General features: G+C 42.6%; 1 protein-coding gene across 2 annotated transcripts in view; it reads right to left on the bottom strand.

Annotated features, from left to right (window-relative positions):
- Positions 1–106: 106 nt before the first annotated feature.
- cratb (carnitine O-acetyltransferase b) overlaps positions 107–19,478 on the bottom strand; it is a 30,332-nt gene continuing 10,960 nt past the window's right edge. For both annotated transcript variants that reach the window (XM_063185599.1, XM_063185600.1), the window contains 10 exons: positions 18,192–18,366; positions 14,435–14,525; positions 13,410–13,497; positions 12,764–12,864; positions 11,435–11,554; positions 7,259–7,381; positions 5,970–6,105; positions 5,658–5,720; positions 3,902–4,039; positions 107–906 (listed from right to left, as the gene is read on the bottom strand). In XM_063185599.1, coding sequence (XP_063041669.1) covers positions 703–906; positions 3,902–4,039; positions 5,658–5,720; positions 5,970–6,105; positions 7,259–7,381; positions 11,435–11,554; positions 12,764–12,864; positions 13,410–13,497; positions 14,435–14,525; positions 18,192–18,366 — 1,239 coding nt within the window. In that variant the 3' untranslated portion in view covers positions 107–702. The remainder of the gene's footprint in view (positions 907–3,901; positions 4,040–5,657; positions 5,721–5,969; positions 6,106–7,258; positions 7,382–11,434; positions 11,555–12,763; positions 12,865–13,409; positions 13,498–14,434; positions 14,526–18,191; positions 18,367–19,478) is intronic.

Below are 19,478 nucleotides of genomic sequence, written 5' to 3'. Positions count from 1 at the left end.
CATAGAGGACACCACAACTATAGAAATTACATGGGTTTTATGTCACGCAAATCCTTAATTGGCATCACAGATTTAGACTCATTGATCAATAACCATGAACCATTAATCAATAAGCATCAATTGACAATTTAATCATCTTTTAAAATATTTCAGTCAATACAATTTTCTTAGAATTGCGAAGAGCAAATGCATTCATGTCAATAACAAACATGGGATTCATCAATAACAGTAACAAAACTAGACAAAAAATTACCACAAAAAAAAACAAAGAAAAAAAACAACCCCTTAAAGAACTTTGTAAAAGTTGGCAACAGCAGCAGACACCAAGGCAACCAGTTCACACCTCAGATGATAATGGCAGCGGGGGCATTTGACTACCCCATTCTCCCTGCATAGAGACATGGATGCAGTCTCTGATAGCCCCCATTGTTAACCCCCTATTTCCTACGAAATGAGCAAAAAGCCAGAGCACCAACAGGAAGCTATCCAAAGAGTCTTAGCTTGTGCTTACAAGCAGTCCAACCATCAAAAGCGCAGAGTGTGTGTGTGTGAATCTGACAAAGGCACAACATGAAAGGGAAATACCATTGTATGCCTTTCTAAAGTGTGTGTGTGTGTGTGTGTGTGTGTGTGTGTGTGTGTGTGTGTGTGTGTGTGTGTGTGTGTGTATTTGCATAAGCCGCATAGTTTAGTGGAGTGTTTTCAGGCAGTGGGCTCCAGTAGTTCCTGAAGGTCGCAGAGAGTGTTCTCCAAGGTCGTGGCCAGCTTCTCTGCGTTGGTCTCCTCGCAGCAGTTGAAGGCTGTGATGGAGAAGTGCACGTGGTCCGACTGGGGGTTGTAGCACACCGCATAGCCGTCAGGGACCAGGGGACCAAAACACATCACACTGTCTGTGTTGGAGGGTACCTGGAAAAAAGGCAGCAAATACAAATAGCAGTATTAGCACAATCTCACTACAATATAATAACTAGTAACACATCACCAGAGGACCAAAATATATGTCACACTGTCCATGTTAGAGGTCACCTGAGCAGAACCAGACAAACAAGTAACATTGCGATTTCATAACAAATAATCAAATAACCAAAACACACCACTCTCCCTGTTGGCAGGGCACCTGGTAAGAAAGGCAGCAAATAAATAGTGTTAATAATAGTATATAGCAATAATATTATAACATAGTGATCCAGGACCAAAACACATCACACTGTCCTTGTTGGAGAACACCTGGAACCGAATAAGTAGTACTATTACTACAATTTTACTGTAGTGTAATAACTTATTAGTAAACCACATATTGGTCTGGAACCAGAGGACCAAAACACATCACACTGTGTGTTGGAGGCTAACTGGAACAAAAAGCAGAACATGCATACCACTATTAAAGTAATACATCATAATGTAATAATGAAATACTAAAACCGCCGGGTTGCTAAACTACACAAATTGAACACATCACATAGTCCATGTCGGAGGGTACCTAAAACATAAGCTGTCAAATATGAATACGATATGATTATTATGTCAGAACATGTTAGTAGGCCCTGTCGTGGCCAACTGGTAGGGCACTCTTCTACCATGCGGCTGACCCAGGTCCTTTGCCGGCCCTTCCCCGTCTCTCTCTCCCCACTCACTTCCTGTCACCACCTTCACGGTCCTATCATAAAATAAAGTGAAATAGATCAAAAAAATATCTTTAAAAAAGGAACATGTTAGTAATACCACACTGTCTGTGTTGGAGGGTACCGAAATAGAATAAGATTAACATGCCAGAGTATGAATAGGACATGAGCAGTCATTAGTCAATACAATGAGACGGTTTGGGGAACTCTTGCTGACTTTGCAAACCCAAGTAGAATACCTAAAATACCTAAAATAGAGGAATATTAACATGCCTGAACAGGCCAGAATATCAATGAGAAGGTTTAGACCTTCTTTAGACCTGCTGACATTGCAAACCCCATTTCACCTATAGCAGAAGGGGTTGAACAAGGGGCAAAAATAACATTGGTTAATCAATAACATGAGGTCATCAATGATTTGGGAGATTTCAAACCACATCACACTGCCTGTACCTAGAAGAGAAGGCAGTGAATAAACAATATAAATGAATTATACATGCATTGCACTTCAACAATATGCTATTAAAACTAATTAGCAATTGCGTTGTTTGATATTATGATATGAGTTGGGATCTGCAGAACCAGCGGTGACTAGTTGCGCGTACGTAGAATCAGATTCATGCGTTAATAAATACATTTAGAAATCTGAATTTAGACAAAATAGATTTATAAATCCGATTTTCATTTTAATTTGAGGTCCCTCAGATAAACTGTCTCTGTTAGGTCTAACGTATTATAGCGTATTATAGCGATATTTCACGTGCAATATACACGTACCCTTGAGTTAAATAATTGATCCTTCTGTACTTCCAGCCGTTCCTTAGTCTGGTGACCTTACTTCTAGTTCTAAGCTAGCAATTGTGATTGAATCGTATGCAACCAGCAAGCTGGTGGTTGATTCCATACAATTCCAACATGTATGTTAGCCTGTAGGTAGAATTTTCACCGTCAGACTCAGAGAATGGCTAGAGGTTCAGGACAAACTCAATTACTTCATTCAAGGGAGGTGTAAAATCAGCTTATTTCCAGCAATGGTGCAGTATCCCTTTAAGTGATACAGGCAGCTGCAGGGATTTCATCACGAGGTGAAACTGGGGAGGCGGTTTTCACTACAGATGAAACGGTGTGCTAATGGCCTTTATCAATGTAACAGCCTTGGGGGGTGTGACTGACTTTGTCTGCATGTCAGAAATGTCACACTCACTCACCAAACCTGATATGTTTATTGGAATGCCAACACCTGCAAATTGAAATGGGTGTGATGAAAGATCAATCAAACAAAAATAAAACAAACAAACAAACTAAAAAACAATTACAAAAATCAAATAGCTAATTGAAAACAGAGAGACACATAGCCTTTGCTGAACCATAGGGAGTGAATAGATAAATGTGGCCTTTGTAGTCCCAACAGCTGCCTATACATCTTCTTCTATCATCATAGAACATGATGTGTGTAAAAAAGAGAAAACAAACAAAGAAGAAGCATCTTGAAAGCATGTGAGAAATCTGGTGTACTGTAATTACAATCATGCAAGTCCTGTCTGTCGTACATACAGGTCCTCACTCTCCTCAAGCGGCGATAATGGGTGTGTTGGTCTTCTCACACAATGCAAAGAATGTCACACCACATGCACACATTACATACACAGAGGGTGTATATGTGACTTTTAAAACTATCTTTAGACAGATTAAGCCAATAAATTGAATATCTATAAGTGCATGTATACACACTCACTGTTTCTTATTGAGTGAGTGACCATGGCAATGGTCATCATGCTATTTTAAGGGGAAATTACATCATTTTAGGTTGTGAAAGGTAATATAAAAAAAACCCCTCTGTAGATGGCTGGCTCATACCTCTCCCGTGTGTGGCCAATCCATAAGCCAAGCAAGTGCATTAGGCATTGCCCCAAGTGAGTCTCTGAAAGTAAAGGTCTGTTCCCTGATAGACCAACACTCAGTATATCCCCCTGGAAATGCCTGGCTCATGTCCAAAGCAAAGCCTTCAAGTTTACCAGTTTGCCTGGCAAGTGTCCTAATCAGTGCTCCAGGTAATCACAAGTTTGCCTCGGAAGTGTCCTAATCATTACCCTAAAAGTAAAGGTGTGCTTCATTATATCAATAGGCCATCTTGCCACAACCGCTCAGAAAATGGCGGTCTGATATCCATTCCATGTGTAACTTCATGTGCATGAGCAAACCCTATGCCTTGTGAGATATTTATTAAGCACAGCATTTTCTGAGCTCAGTTTCCTGTACTGTGTGTATGGTGTTCGTACCTGTCCCGTGCGCAGCTTCCAGTGCGTGGCCAATCCGTATGCAGTGTCCATAAAGATCCTGGGCACGCTCAGTCCCTCCTCAATAGCCTGCAGCTTCAGGCCCAGCAGGTGCCGATCAATGCCCTCCCCCTGTAGTGCCTGAACAAAAACGATAAAAAGATCAGGCGTGTATTTGCCCCTTCATGCCTGAACAATGTATATTCTTTTAATCAGACATGTAATTTGTATTTGCTCCCAGTAGTTTCTGAACAACATATGCCAAAAAAAGTACTGGGAATGTATAAAAATGCTCAAAATTAAAAACACCCTGGAACTGTAGTGCCTTATGCTTGTGTTTGCGAGTTTTAAGTTATTATGAGCCATTATAATGATAAGGCTCTGATAACATGGTATTTAACATTGTATCCATAAACCTCTGGCAGTCAAAGTAAATGTGAAACAAGTATAGACTTGAAAAGGTACAAAGAATGATTGTAATTTTCCCTTACTGATACTATGGAGGGGAAACGACAACTATAACTAATAGCGGTTATTACCAGGTAGATAAACAAACAGAAAAACAAATACAAATAAACACATGCATGCACATGACACTAATCTAGATACTGGAAGAATGACCACCCAGATAAACAAGGAAAAAGCATCTGAAAAAGTAAAAAAAAAAAAAATCCATGTCATGAGCATGTGAGGAAATTCCACATGTGACCATTCGGCTGCCGCACACAACAAAATGGACAGAAATAACAATACACATTGCTCACAAACATTCCAGTGTTGTTGAATGTGTACCCGTGACATAGCAGTCGGTGAATAAGATATACCAACAGTGGAAATCACCACATTACAGAAACATGGAGAAAAGATGGTAAGGGACAGAAAACAGACTGGTGGTGTATAGGGGTCAAAGACGTCCAAAATGGCAATATCATTCAGTGTAACGGATGCCTTCTGCTGACTGTAACTGTAAAAAACATGACTCTTTTTATGTATTTATTGTTACAGGGAATTCATGAAAGCCTCGGCTGTCATCCATTCACTTGAAACAATTTAAAAATCATGGTTTTTTACAGTTACAGTCGGTGGCAAGGTGTCCGTAACACTGAATGACAAAGACGTCTTTGACCCATAGCTAGTTGGTTGATAGTGGGTAATTGAATTGCAAATAAAGAAATCAGCATAGTCATCTATGGCGCTTTCGAGAAACAACTTTTGTTGGCTGTGTCTTGTTGAGATCACCCCTCGTTCCAGTTGGGTGAATAAGGTACCCGACAGTCAAGACAAGTGCATGTTAAAGCATACCAAAACCTACCCAGGCTCCACCCTCGTAGTGACGCAACACCTTCGGCTCAGCTACACTCACTCAGGCAATTTGCTTGTTCAGGTACTGTCGGGTTCCCTCCACAGCGGGAAACTCCACCCACTTTGTCAGGACGCAATCAACTTTGAGCATCACCAACGCTTCTGGGTAGAGGCGTGTTCAAGGCAGTGACGTGGTTTAAGCAGAGACGTTCTATTGGAACTTAGAAATGTTTGGTTTAAACCTTGGCTCAGCCTATTCTGCCCTTGACCAGTAGCAAACCAAGGGAGATGAGTCAACAATGTCGTTTGAGAATGCTAGTTGTTATGCTCTTTGTCAAAACAAGTCTCGAAAAGATTTGAAAGTCATGATAATCAGGCAAACCAAAACCCAGATAGAGCCTTGATGGCAGGTGGCAGGAGAGGACAGGTCTTTGGTGTCTTGTTTAGGGTACATTACCTGTTCTGTGAGTTGTGTGTGAGCTGCTACAGCTTCTCTCAGTAACTCCACCTTTGCCTCTCTCTGTGAAACAAAGAAAGGACAAAACATGAATGAAAGATAATTCACATAATACACACATGCTAACTAAAAGTAACAACATCATTACTTATCTCAGGCTTATCCCTGTGCTTAGCTCAGATAAAAAAACAAATATTTTGCTGAACCTCAACTGAAAATATTTAGTTTTCCTTTGAAATATGGAAATTGGGTCTTCCAGAAAGAAAATCAATGAGATTCTTGAATTATTTGGTAGATCAGTTGGTTCCTCACCGAGACATCAGGATCGTCAAAGACAGAGACGAATTTGAATGACCGGTTGGTGGGCGAGCGGATGTAGTCAGTGCGTCCTGCGCGGAACATCCTCAGGGAGGCGATGTCACACGCCGTACACAACTCTCCATGAACTCTGGCCCAGGGGAAAAGGTCAAAGGTTATCCAAGGAGAGACTTAACACATCTTTGTATTACATTTGGACACAGACACACAACACTAGGTGTGCTTTCTAGTAGGCGGACTGCCGTCCTCCCTTGCATGCTTGTGGCCTCGCAATGACTTCACTGACGACAGAACTATATTTCAATACCTTGCAAAAGCACAATTCTGATGTCGTTTTGTCATTTGCAATCGGTATAATGAATGAAGAATAGTCCCCAAAAAGTTGCTAGGCTGACAGTGGGGAGACTTGTTTTCTTCACCGAGGTGGGGCATCAGCAAGCACAGGTTGAGGATGGGAGTTCGAATATTGGAAAGCACTCTAGATTTGGAACTCAAATGAGTTTCTCCTGTTCTTTCCTGTTGCTTGTGACCTTGTGACGCAATGGCTCGGCGTAATCGATGATCAAAGTTTTATTCAATATCAAGCACAATTCTAAGATCACGACCTCAATTGCAATTGGGATGTTGAATGGGGAAACCCCCATCTTAAGTTTCTCTGTCCAAGTTGACAGCGGGTAAAGTTAATCGTTTTTGTGCACACATGCAGAGTGACACCAAGGCCACAAGCAACAGCAAAGGACTGGAGGAACTAGTTTGGCTTCCACCCTATGGTTGGGCACTTTAAAATAACCACTTTCTCACACTAACATTGTATTTTAGCTACTTTTATAAGGACTTTTGTTGCAAGTTACTGGACTTATTGGAGTTTCAAAGATGTTTCTTTCCACAGACACCATGTGACAAAAAGCACTTTTGGGAGATATCACCAAACCCCAAAGTTTAACTAAAGATTTTCAATATGGTAACCAAGAAAAATCATTGAACTCAAATAATTCCCATTGAACTCAATTCTCTCTGAACCCCCGCAAGTCTCCTAAAGGATCATGGAAGGAAGCCACATGATAGTAACCTATAGATCTATGAAATCTTGGGATGTCATCAAGAGGGTGCAAGCACAAGGGAGGACGGGAGTTTGGATAATGGAACTGTCTTTTCCTTCTCAATTGTCTCAGGTTGTCTCAGGTCTTCAGCATTGCATTTCTCGAAAGGGTAGTCGCTAGCTGGTCAGTAACTTGGGTAATTCCCAATGGCTATTATTTTGAGAAATGCATGACTGAACTCACCTCTTGTAGGCCAGGGACAAGGCCACCTGTATGAGGGAGTTGGGACTGAGGTTCAGCCGCTTAGCAAACTCCTTCCCAAAGCGCTGGAAGTTGAAACAGTTGATGTCCAGGTCGTTGATTAGACTGGGGATGAGAGTAACGGACACAAATGAAAAATATTCCTAACACGACAAACAGCACCCAGATGAGGATTGTTATGAATTATTTCTGTACGTTGTTTCATCGTGCTCACAAAAAAAATCTTCACACTAGATGCTTTTTCAAAGGTTAAAGGTGCACTGTGTAGGATTGTGGCCAGCGAAGGTATTGCAACTATGCTGCTCATTGAAAGGGTCCTGCTTATGGACAATTTTAACCTTTTAATTAATATTTAATAAATTATAAACCAATATTTACTAGTATGACAAAAGTATACGTTTGCAGCTAAAAATGTCTAATTCTGGAAATTCAAAATTGTGGATCATGGAAAAGATCCCCCTTTTCATGTATGAAAAGCGCAAGTTTCCCAGTGTCCCTTACCATGGTGGTAAGTATTTGTGGAAAAGGTAACATTTGTGAATGGGCAGAATGAATTCTGGAAATAAACTACTAAAATTATTACACAGTCCACCTTTAAATACAAAACTGTTACTGTATTATCGTGCTTGTTTTCTGTGCAGACTGATATTTATCTGCACTTTCTGTGACCAACATCAGCTGAGTTAAGCCCTTTACCCATTAGGTTCCGCTGTTCTAACACAACTAGGCATCATAAATATTCATGAAAGTTGACGGGGGTCGATGGTGCTGTCTGGCACGCATTTCGATACAACAGGGACTAGAACTGGGCCAGGTATGATCAGCTGCTGCAAGTAGCAGCGACAACACCGTGCTTTCGCGGCATGGTGAATAGCAGAAGCAAAAGAGTCCTAATGTAAACGATAAGTTATACTCATTACTCAGCAAGTTGTCTTGAGAATTCAAATTGTATATTGAAGTTGGACTGTAGATTTTAGCCGTAGTATAGCCTTCCCTCTGCCTGACTGAAGTGCATTCGCAAAACAGGAAGCAATTAAATGAACATTAGTCCCGTCGTCGAAAAAGTAGGCTACTTTCTGGGGATGTTTATCATAATTTCTCAGCTTCATCTAAGGCCCCGTGAAATCTAATGAAAGTAACGCTCCTCTTGTCTGCATGTCCAGGTGCACACCATGGCAAAAATGCATGGTTAAAAAAACACAGGCAAATCCCCATCAAAAAAATCATCATCATTACTCTATAGTCTTGTGAATTGTAGGCAATTGGATATTGAGGTTGGACTGTAGAGCGTAGATTTTAGCCGTGGTATTTGTAGCCAATACCCTTTGTGCATTCGCAAACCATGAAGCAAATAAATAACAGACATCCCGTCGTCTAAAACTACATTCTGTGAGATGTTTACCTCACAGCGTGCACACTTCTAATGCCAGCCTACTAAACTTTAGAAGCATAAGACGGCTGTGCAGAGGCTCGCGAATGTGGAAGCAAATGTAAAGGTAAACCCATACACGGCCAGAAAAAAATGACCTAAAGTTTATGAACACAGAATAAAAGCAACCTGTCCTACGCTACGGAGACCTCCCATATGAAAAGATGTGCAATGAAAAGGATTTAATTTAATGCTAGCCAGATGCTGTGCCTTGTGACTTTTTTGCATGGTGCGTGTTCATACTGTATTTATCCCGTAAAAACGGCTTCTCACGAGGAGATGGCGTGGAGCTTCCCACATGGAAATAGAGTAATTTAAAAAATAAAAAATAAAAAAATAGGCCTACATTTTTTCGAATCGGTCGATAGCCGAATGCCGTCAGCACAAGAAACAATTTCTTGACCAAGGACTGGAGTTACTTTAAAGAACATGATAAATGCTTGACCAATTTTCTATGTCTCGTCTACTGTAAAAACTGCAGACAGAAAAGCCATGTTGATTTTTTAACGTGCGTGGGTGGGGATAGATGTTTGAACATGTCGGTAAATTCTAACACAGGGCAACATCTAGCCTAGTGGAACTAGCTCTGCACGCCTAGAACCACGTCTGTGGCGATTCTATAATCGCCCCTGTTTCGGCCCTGTTTGAGCTGATGATGGGTGCGTATGGGAAGAGTAAATGCAAAAGAAAACCGAAACCACTCCCCAGCAATGCGGAGCCCCATTCTAACAGGGCTAGTCGAAATGGGGGTTTAGTTTCACCAACACCATGGAAGTTCAAATCTAAAAGCGTACACAATCTGTGCTGCTTAGAAATACTATCTATGGAGGAACACAGTGAATAGAAACAGAATGCTACACTGGTTGGAAATTCCAGCAGCAGATCAAACAGTTCCCTTTGTAATTCTGGAATTTCCTTCTTCCACCATAGCTGAAATAAAAAAGGAACAGGCTTAGAGTCCAGCAGACTACAGTTCTGCCATTTACTGTACAGCAGTTGACAGGTGCTTTATCTCTGTGGAGAATAATGTGATGTCTTGAACAGACTGCTTTGTTAGGTCAGCCCACAGCTTAAATAGATAAGTGTGTGTGTGTGTGTGTGTGTGTGTGTGTGTGTGTGTGTGTGTGTGTGTGTGTGTGTGTGTGTGTGTGTGTGTGTGTGTGTGTGTGTGTGTGTGTGTGTGTGTGTGTGTGTGTGTGTGTGTGTGTGTGTGTGTGTGTGTGTGTGCATATCGCCATTACGTGCCTGGCACCCAGCAAATATTAAAACCTGCACACGTCATTGAGATTTTCTTGAAGTACAGTAAATGGGAAAAAATCACTCGGACTCCCCCTTGTGTGGTAAAAAAACGCTTTCTAACCCAAAGGACTTTTCATTCAGACAAATATGAGATTGGCTATGATTTGCAATTCTATATTATGTGCGGCCACTGTGGAAAAAACTGATCTCTCATCCGGGTTTCAAATCAGGGCTTCTATGGCTGTTTTTGTGCAAGTGGCGACTGCACATATTTTACCCATTTTCACAACGCTTAAAATTGTGAATGGAATTTGCGCATATTGACACATAATTGACAATATACTGTATAGTCCAGTTCAGGCAACTGCTTTATGGTGATTATTAGACTTACAGTTGAGGACGATATTATTAGCCCCCCTCTTGAAATTAGACATATCTCTTCATTGATCATTGAGAATGATCATTATTAATAAATGTATGTTATTCTGGAAACAAATACACCATGTAGATAGTATCCAATAAGTTAAATTTGGAGTTTTCCATTTTCACAATGAGTTTAAACCAAAAAGTGCAAAAATGGCAAGGACAAAATTATTAGCCCCCTTATCATTAACTGTCAATACAGTGCCATTTATGAACAAAAATTGACACCAGCTGAGGCCAACCTCCAGCTGAGGCCAGGTCAATAACAATCATCTAGGCAGGTGTCCAATGCTTCTTTGGTCTAATGAGGCTAAGCAGTTTCCACAGTTACACATAGTGGTGGGGCATCAAGTTTAGTCTGTTATTCAGCCTCAGACACAGGGAGTCTGGGTCTGAATCTGGATTGCTGGGTCTTCCAACAACATTGTAACCCAAAGCATACATTTAGATTAGTTCAGAGGTTCTTCGAGGACACTGAAACCATGATATTGGAATCACCCGCTCATAGTCCAGTCCTCAATCCCACTGAGAGTCTGTGGTTAACGCCTATGCTCAGCATCCATGCTATTTGGACCAGCTAGAACACTTTGCAGTGAAGAAATGGGCCAAAATCCCTAGTGGGGCATGTGCCAACCTAGGTAGCAACTTATCAGAGCCTGTTGTCAGTTTTGGTTCATAAATGGCGCCATATTGACTATTAATGATCAGGGGGCTAATAATTCTGTCCTTGTCATTTTTGCCCTTTTTTGTTTAAACGTAACAATAGAAAAATCCAAATTCAACTCATTGAACATTATCTCCATCAGTGTATTTGTTTCCAATATAACAGAAACGGTTAATAATGGCCATTCTTACTGAGAAATCAAGAGAAATGTCTAATTTCAGGAAGGGGGCTAATAATATCGTCCTCAACTGTATATATGAGGTGGGTTCGATACAGAAGTTAAATTGTTTTGTGCACTGTCTGTTATAATCTACTCTGTGACCGCGATGTGGAATACAATGTACATCTGTGTGTGCGTGTGCGTGTGTGTGTGTCTTTGCTAAATAAATCCAGGTGGACTCACATGTCTAGGTTCTGTTTGGCCATCTCGATGTCCCATTTAATCTCTGGATCGATGTAAAAGTACAACTTCTTTGGCATGGGGAGAGGAATTAGTGGTGTTTTCCTTTTCTCTGGCTTTTTACTGAAATAGAAAGAGAAAGAGAGGGACAGAGAGAGAGAGAGAGAGAGAGAGAGAGAGAGAGAGAGAGAGATTAGGCCCAACATAACTACGCCATTTTGACAAACAGACAGACAGACAGACAGAAACTTCCATTCCACAAGATTTACATAGGCTACCATTGTGTTCAAGATTCAAGATTCAAGATTCAAGATTAGTTTATTACGTCTTATTATAGGTTTGAAGCCTATAAAGAGTAAAAATTGTTGTGTTTTTCTTGTGTCCTCAAAAAGATTTAAAAAATAAAAATAAAAAAGAGGGGGGGGGGAGGGGGGGGAAAAAAGTGCAAAGAAAGTGCCTTGTTGTCTTCAGCATGAATTCAGTAATCTTATTGCTTGGTGGAAGAAACTACTTTGGAGTCTGGTAGTATGAGATTTCAGGCTTCTGTACCGTTTCCCAGATGGTAACATAGTAAACAGTCCATGGTTGGGGTGACTAGGATCAGCCAAGATTTTCTTTGCCTTCCTGATGCTCCTTCCCTCAAATAGCTCCAGTATGGAGGGTAAGTCACAGCCGCATATATTCTGAGCTGTACGCACAACCCTCTGTAGAGCTCTCCTGTTGGCTTGAGAGCAGTTCCCATACCATGCAGTAATGGTCCCCGTCAGAATGCTCTCGATGGTGCCTCTGTAAAACGACCTCAGGATCTTGGGTCTCATCCCAAACTTCCTCAATCGTCTGAGGTGGTACAGACGTTGCTGGCTTTTTTTAACAATGCGCTGTGTGTGACTGTCCCAGGTGAGGTCCTCTGAGATGGTAACGCCAAGGAATTTAAAGTCTCTCACCCTCTCCACTGTCTCACCGTTGATGTTAATGGTTTCAAACTGGTGTTCTTTCCTCCTGAAGTCAACTATTAATTCTTTTGTCTTGGACACATTCAGAGACAAGTTGTTTCCTCTACACCACTCCATGAGGTTGTTTATTTCTTCCCTGTAGGCTGTTTCATCATTGTTTGAGATTAAACCGATAACAGTGGTATCATCTGCAAACTTGATGTGAAAACTAAAGTGCAGTGCAGGCCTAGCTTTGAGCACTAAATTGACTAAAAGTTGAGACACTTTACAGTGAGCACCATTACCAGACCTTGAGGGTGAATTACCAGTCACCTGAATATATCTATTACAATATTTCGCAGAAGTAGCAGTATAGAGACTTCATGATGAGTGACGTTACCAGAACTTGAGTACGTGGTCCAGCAGGGTTGCTATGGGCGGGCCCTCTGCAGTAGCCTGCTCATACAGCAAGCCCCATGAGCCGTCTTCACCCACCACAAACTGCAGAGGATGAGATTACAGCATTACATACTACAGTAGACTAGACATTTGATTAGTATTACATTACTTTGTTATATATTTTAAAAAAATAACAAAACAAAAAAACAGACGGGGTTACGGTATGTTAGAAACTGCAGAAAACGGGATTACAGAATTGCGTTGCAATACCCCACAAACTGCACATAGGATAATTATGATGTATTAAAAATACAGGCAGGATTACATTACATTATATCCCGAACTGCAGATGGAACTATATTACATGACAGTGTATTGAATTAGAGTCCATTACAGTCAGAAAGGCAATCAGAGAGCAGCATTAAATTCCAGAATGTCAAAAGCCATATTAGGTGACATTATTATCCAGAACGATTAAGGTACAGCGACAGTGTCCCCCTCCAGTTTTGGAGATGGTATTTCCACATAACACACACAAACAAACTAGGATCAACATGAGAAGGTGGGCATTGGAAGTGGCTGTTGTGCAATAGGAGCCATGTGTTTGCTTTGGCTTCATGTCTCTGATTCTCCCTCCCACAGCTCACCTGTAAGGTTTTATCAAACCACCGGTTTCCACTGTTGGAGAACGTCCCGCCCCCGTGCAGAATCTGAGCTGCCATTCGACTGGCGTACCTGTCAATAACCAGAGCACCAAACAAACAAACAAACAAACAAACAGAATGAGCATGAGATAAAACAGGATCTCTTCCTGGAATGTGTCTCGCAATACATCACACTAAAAGCGACACAATACAACAATCATATGCATCATGAAAATGCAGCGCAACAAAATGCACCCCCCCCCCCAAAAAAAAAAAAACTAGACTTCTCTAGCCCCTACCCCAGTGATTCTCAACCTTTATTGAACAAATGCCCCCTTGACCTCATGATAAGCCTCCAAACGCCCCCTTGGCCTCATCATAAGCCTGCAAACCACTTATCTGGATCCATCTCAAAGCCCCCCCCTAGGGCTCCTCAACGCCCCCTGGGGGGCTGTAGCGCCCCCGTTAAGAAAAACAACCCTACACTCTAGCCATTCTTGTTTACAAAATGTCACCGCTCCCATGGTAGCTTTACCAATCAAGTTAGGGGTGTGGGTAGCTGCCCAATAACAGTGTATAATATAATAGTGTATTATTTGTGCATGACTTTGCCGGCATTTTGGAAGACATTGGGGCAGGGTTAGGAAGTTGAATACTTCTTCATTTTTCAGCTAAAATGAGGAATTACGTGCATTCCGCGACTACATGTGTTTTCCTCTTTAGGTGATATAATACAGTAATTAATGTCTTACCATTTCCAAAAATCCCAGAATCTGGACTTAACGTATGACAACAGAAAAACTTACCGACGGTAGCTTTTAAGTGAGACAAAAACAAACACACATTGCAGAAAGAAGAGTGCAACACAAATAGAAATAATAATGGCAGTAAACATTATGTATACTCTTAGAAGTGATTCATTAAAAAAATAAAAATAAAAAGTGACTGATGACATTTGCATACTTTCTATAGATTAGAAAATAGATAAAAATAAATTAAATAAAAAGAGGGTTCAAATGTTTGCATACTTCTCATCTGAGATCCTCATGACTGGCGAATCCAGGCACACAGTGAAGAGGCTCTTCTCTATCAGTCTCACTGACTCCTTATTGATCTTGTCTGGGGAGCAAAGGAGAGGAAGAGGAGAGAGGAAGAGAGGAGGAGAGGAGTAGAGGAAGAGGGAGAGGAGAAGGCGAAGAAGAGAAGATAAGAGGAAAGGGGATAAGAGGAGAGGGGAATAGAAGAAAGGTAGGAAGAAGCAAAGGCAAGGGAGTGGAAGAGGAAACGGAGAGGGGGAGGACAGAAGAGGAAGAGGAGAGGTGAGGAGAGGAGGAAAGGCAGGAGAGGGGAAAGGAGAGGGAAAGGAGAGGAGGAGGGGAAGAGGAGAAGGAGAGTAAATGAGTGGACAGGAGATTGGAGGACAAGAAAGGAAGAGATGAGCAGAGGAGAGGAGAGAGTGAGAGTGAGGAAGGAGGGAAGCTGTTATCTTTCCGGTCCAAACTACTGTACAAACATGCAGTGAGTGAATGAGATCTAAAAATACTGTCTGGTCAGCCGGATAGTCTTGCAATGCTAACAGAGGTGCAATTGTGCTCGTCGGGGCTTGTGCTGAGGTAAGGATGAAGCTGACATGAATGGATCTCTAATGGAGTTTCAGCTTTCAGTTGATAAACAAATGCCCCCACTGTTCACGGGCCTGCTATCATAGCAATGGACTGGCTTATCGTCACCTCAGCTGGCCAAATGAGAATGTAGAAAATGTTGTGTATCTGTTGTGTTATGTTGTCTATGTAACAAAGTTCTTTCAACCAGCCATTAGACAAGGAAGAGTCAGATGTCAAAACTGTAAAATGTCAGAGAACGTAAAATCATTTGTATCGAAAATGCCAATAATGTAACTCAAATCCATGTTTCCTTTTGCCTGATAAGAAATGCCATTGCTATTTACATTCCTTATCCCACCTGTCTGGCTAAGCCAATCGCACACAGAACTATTGACTACCTTGCACCTTTTAATCTGAAGCCCTTCAGAGAAAACATTAGACACTTGTGTTTGGATACACACAGAGAGAGAGAGAGAGAGAGAGAGAGAGAGAGAGAGAGAGAGAGAGAGAGAGAGAGAGAGAGAGAGAGAGAGAGAGAGAGAGAGAGAGAGAGAGAGAGAGAGAGAGAGATAGAGACTACAGATGTTGGGGGGGGGGGGGGTGATCTACGATGTGGTTATGTGCAATAACGTACATAGGTTAACATGATTCATTGTCTTAAGGGCCGTGCACACACGTCGATGCTAGTTACTTGCTCAGCGAATGAACTCAATAGAATGTCAATATGTTCCAGCAAGACTAGCAGGCGAGTAGGCAAGTACTGTACAAGCGATGCGATGGGCGGATCCAGAGTTGAAAATATTTTATCTTCGAGCGAGGCGAGTAAGCGAGTAACCAATTGGAAGGCAGAGTTCGGTACTTCTCGTCTGTTCATTGGCAGTTAAAGCCGCGGGAACTTTCAGCAAACGTTCCATGAAAGAGAGGCAAGTAGGCGAGCAAGCGAGAAGCTAGTAAATAGTAGCGATGTGTGTGTACGGCCCTTTACACTGGTGCTGTTCCAATAACATGATGGCCTAATAGTGGCTGAATAGTGAATTTAGTCGGAATGTAACCTGTAGCAGCCACTGCACTTATGCCCAGCACTCTATCAGGAGTGTCAGCAGGCGATGTGAAGTGATGAATGAACTGCAACTTTGGGTGTGGCCAAGCAGGGCCGCTGACAACTTTTGCTGGGCCCAGGACAAAGTAATCTGAAAGGGCCCCGCATCCAATACATACAGTACAATGTAATGAAAACTACATTTTGGGCCCCCTGTCTCCCTAGGCCCGGTACAACCGACCCCTTTGCCCTCCCCCCCTGTGGCCAAGTAATCCATTAAAAAACATACACAAACACACTCAAAATGACACATGAATGGGTCTAAGAGAGGGAAAAATGTAACAGCAAAAAAAGGAAAACCATCTTGCTTGGTGCAACGTTCTTAGATCACAGCACAGCACACGAGAGGTTGTTTAAACACCCGACTGTTGAGATGTTTTCAATGATTTATACTAAAAGCCAGTTGGCTACACAGGCTGTGGCTTGGTATGCAGTGTGTGACCTAGTGCACATGGTATGTATGCGGTGTGCACAGGTAAACAGTGTGCTACAGTCAAGCCTTCATATAGAGTGCTGTCTGCTTAGAGGACACAGCACTAGGGTCTGAATGTTTCCCTCTCGTAGCGCTTTCAGGCCGACTGAGAACCGTGCTGGAGCCCGTTCCCGCACCTAATCGCGAACCGACTGTCGTGTTCACGCCACAGATGTTTGCGTTCGCGAACCAGAAAATTGGTTCGCAATGCGAACCGCAAAATACTAGGTTTTTCTCTGCGAACCGTGACGACAGCGTGGTCGTCAGCAGGTTCATCCGGGTAACACAGTCACGTGCGGAAAAAGTTCAGAGCCCGGTATGAACACTGGCGGTTCGCAGACAAACACTTTAGTGCCAAACGTAACTGGTGCGAGCACCGACACCGGCTCCATGTTGGTCGGCCTGAAAGCCATATCAGAGTGGCTCTAACGGTAGGGCACTGGGCTCCTATGCTGGCAACCCGGGTTCGATTCTGGCCTGGGTCTTATGCCGAACCTTCCTCATATCTCCATCTCCTCATTCGTTTCCTGTCTCCCCTTCACAGTCCTATCGTAAAATAGTCATGAAAGACCAACAAAAAAAATCCTGGCACAGCCTTTAAACGCCACAGAGAAAAGAAAAGGGCAATGGAACCTTAAAAAAAACAAGCCTACACCATGCTAGTCCACTTGTACACTAAACTTGTGAACCAAACTCTATGTTTGTTCAACTTGTTATCTAGTCGGTCAGAAGTAAGTCTGTAGTGTGTAGCTTTGAGCAGTGGTTGTAGGTCTGTAACTCAGGAATGTCAGTGCTAAAAATGAAATGGGGCATTCCTGTAGTTGAGTAATAATTCTGAGCAAGTTGTTACATTTGTTATTGTTACGAGAGGTGTGTTTTCTGCTATAATTTGGGCACGCCTGTCGTGTGTGCATATACCTCTGAGCAGGCAGTTGACCTGTCCTCAGATGTGTACGTAGAGAGGGTGTGTGTGTGTGTGTGTGTGTGTGTGTGTGTGTGTGTGTGTGTGTGTGTGTGTGTGTGTGTGTGTGTGTGTGTGTGTGTGTGTGTGGTATGTGCCCAGCCGCATGTGTACCACTGAGCAGATGGTTGAAGGCCTGCCCCCATGTGTGCAGGTGTGTCTGTGCATGTTAATGTTGGTAGCAGTAGAGTAGTAGTAGCAGCAGTAGTAGTAGCAGCAGCAGTAGTAGTAGTAGATGTCCTGACTGTGTGCCTCTGACTAGGCGGTTGTAGGCCTGCCTCCAGGTTTGTCTGTGCTCGCTGGTCAGTATCCCCATGTTATTATCATCACATTACATTACATTGCATTTGAATGACGCTTTATAACCAAAGCGACTTACAAACGAGGATGTAATCACAGCCAATATTACTAGCAGATACAAAGCGCACAGGAAATACACAGGATAAAGTGCAGATGCAAAGGGAAGAAGGGGAAAAAAATAAAATATTGTCAACATTATTATCGTCATTATTATTACTACTATCATTATTATTACTACTACTACTTCTACCTCTGAGTAGGCGGTTGTAGGCTTGCCGCCAGGTGTGTCTATGCTTACTAGTCAGTATCCCCATTTTATTATCATCATCATTAATAATATTATCATCACCTCTGAGTAGGCGGTTGTAGGCTTGCCCCCAGGTGTGCCTGTGCTCGCTGGTCAGTATCCCCATAGGCTCCTTATCCGTCTTCCAGGACTGCGAGCGGATGCGGAGGAGCTGAGCGTGGATCTGGCTCTCCGTCAGGGGGGTACCGTCACTGTTGTACACGTCCAACTGGAAGAACTGAACAAACAGAACACACATGGGACACGAGAGATTATGAGAAAGGACAAAATGTGGAGGGGGGGCAGCGCGCTCAGCCCCAACATTTGGGCTTACATTGCCCACGGGGACCGCGGTTGGAGTCCGGACGGTGTCATTTCCCGGCCCTGCCCCATCTCTCTCTATAATAATAAAGGCCCCAAAAAAAGAAGAGAAAGGACAAAATGGATCTGGCTCTCTCTTTGTCACCGTTGTTGTGTACGCATCCAACTGGAAGAACTGCGTTCAGAACACACATGGGACACAAGACATTATGAGAAAGGGCAAAATGGATCTGGCTCTCTTTGTCACCGTTGTTATGTACGCATTCAACTGGAAGAACGATTCAACGACATTTACAAATATAGCCGAGTGTTTTTCTTGTGACTAATTTGTCGGTCTGTGTGGGGGGCGTGGCTTTGGTCATGGTGGGCTTTTTGCGCATTTGTTGATATTCAGCTAGTGATTGGACTACACAAAAATATTTTACTTGTTAGCGATAATGAATTCATTTTCGTGATACGCATATCGCCACTCTTGATATCGCAATACCAATACATTTACGATATATTGTGCAGCCCTATTCAGAACACACATGGGTCACAAGACGCTAACGGTAGGGACACATAGGAGGCGAAGTGAGCGAAGCGAAGAGAGGCGAAATTCAGCCGTCACCAGGTCGTCACAGCGAATCAAATGGAATGGAACAGTTATGTTGTTGATTTGATTGGGCCGCGGGAGGCGAATTCTATCCTCATTTGCATAACATTAAACTTTCTTTAATAATTTCGCTTCGCTTCGCTCCTGTTCGCTTGCCTTCGCCTCTCAAATAGGAATGAATGGCGAAGTTGGCTTCGCTTGGCCAAATTCGCGTCTATGTGTCCCTACCGTAAGAGGAAGAGCTGAGGCATGGATGAGGGGCAGATGACTGTCAGGGGACTGCAGTCACTGCGGCACACATCCAACTGGAAGAACTGTGTACAAGGACAACACACAAATGGATTTGGCTCTCTGTGCAATTCTTTCAGTTGGACGTGTACAACAGTGTCTGAGAACACACAGGACACAAGACATTACAAGAAAGAGCTGAGGGA

This window comes from Engraulis encrasicolus, chromosome 20 (assembly GCF_034702125.1).
Source record: "Engraulis encrasicolus isolate BLACKSEA-1 chromosome 20, IST_EnEncr_1.0, whole genome shotgun sequence".
Lineage (NCBI taxonomy): Eukaryota > Metazoa > Chordata > Actinopteri > Clupeiformes > Engraulidae > Engraulis > Engraulis encrasicolus.
Note: the sequence above shows the minus strand (reverse complement) of the source record. Positions and strands in the feature narration are given on the sequence as shown.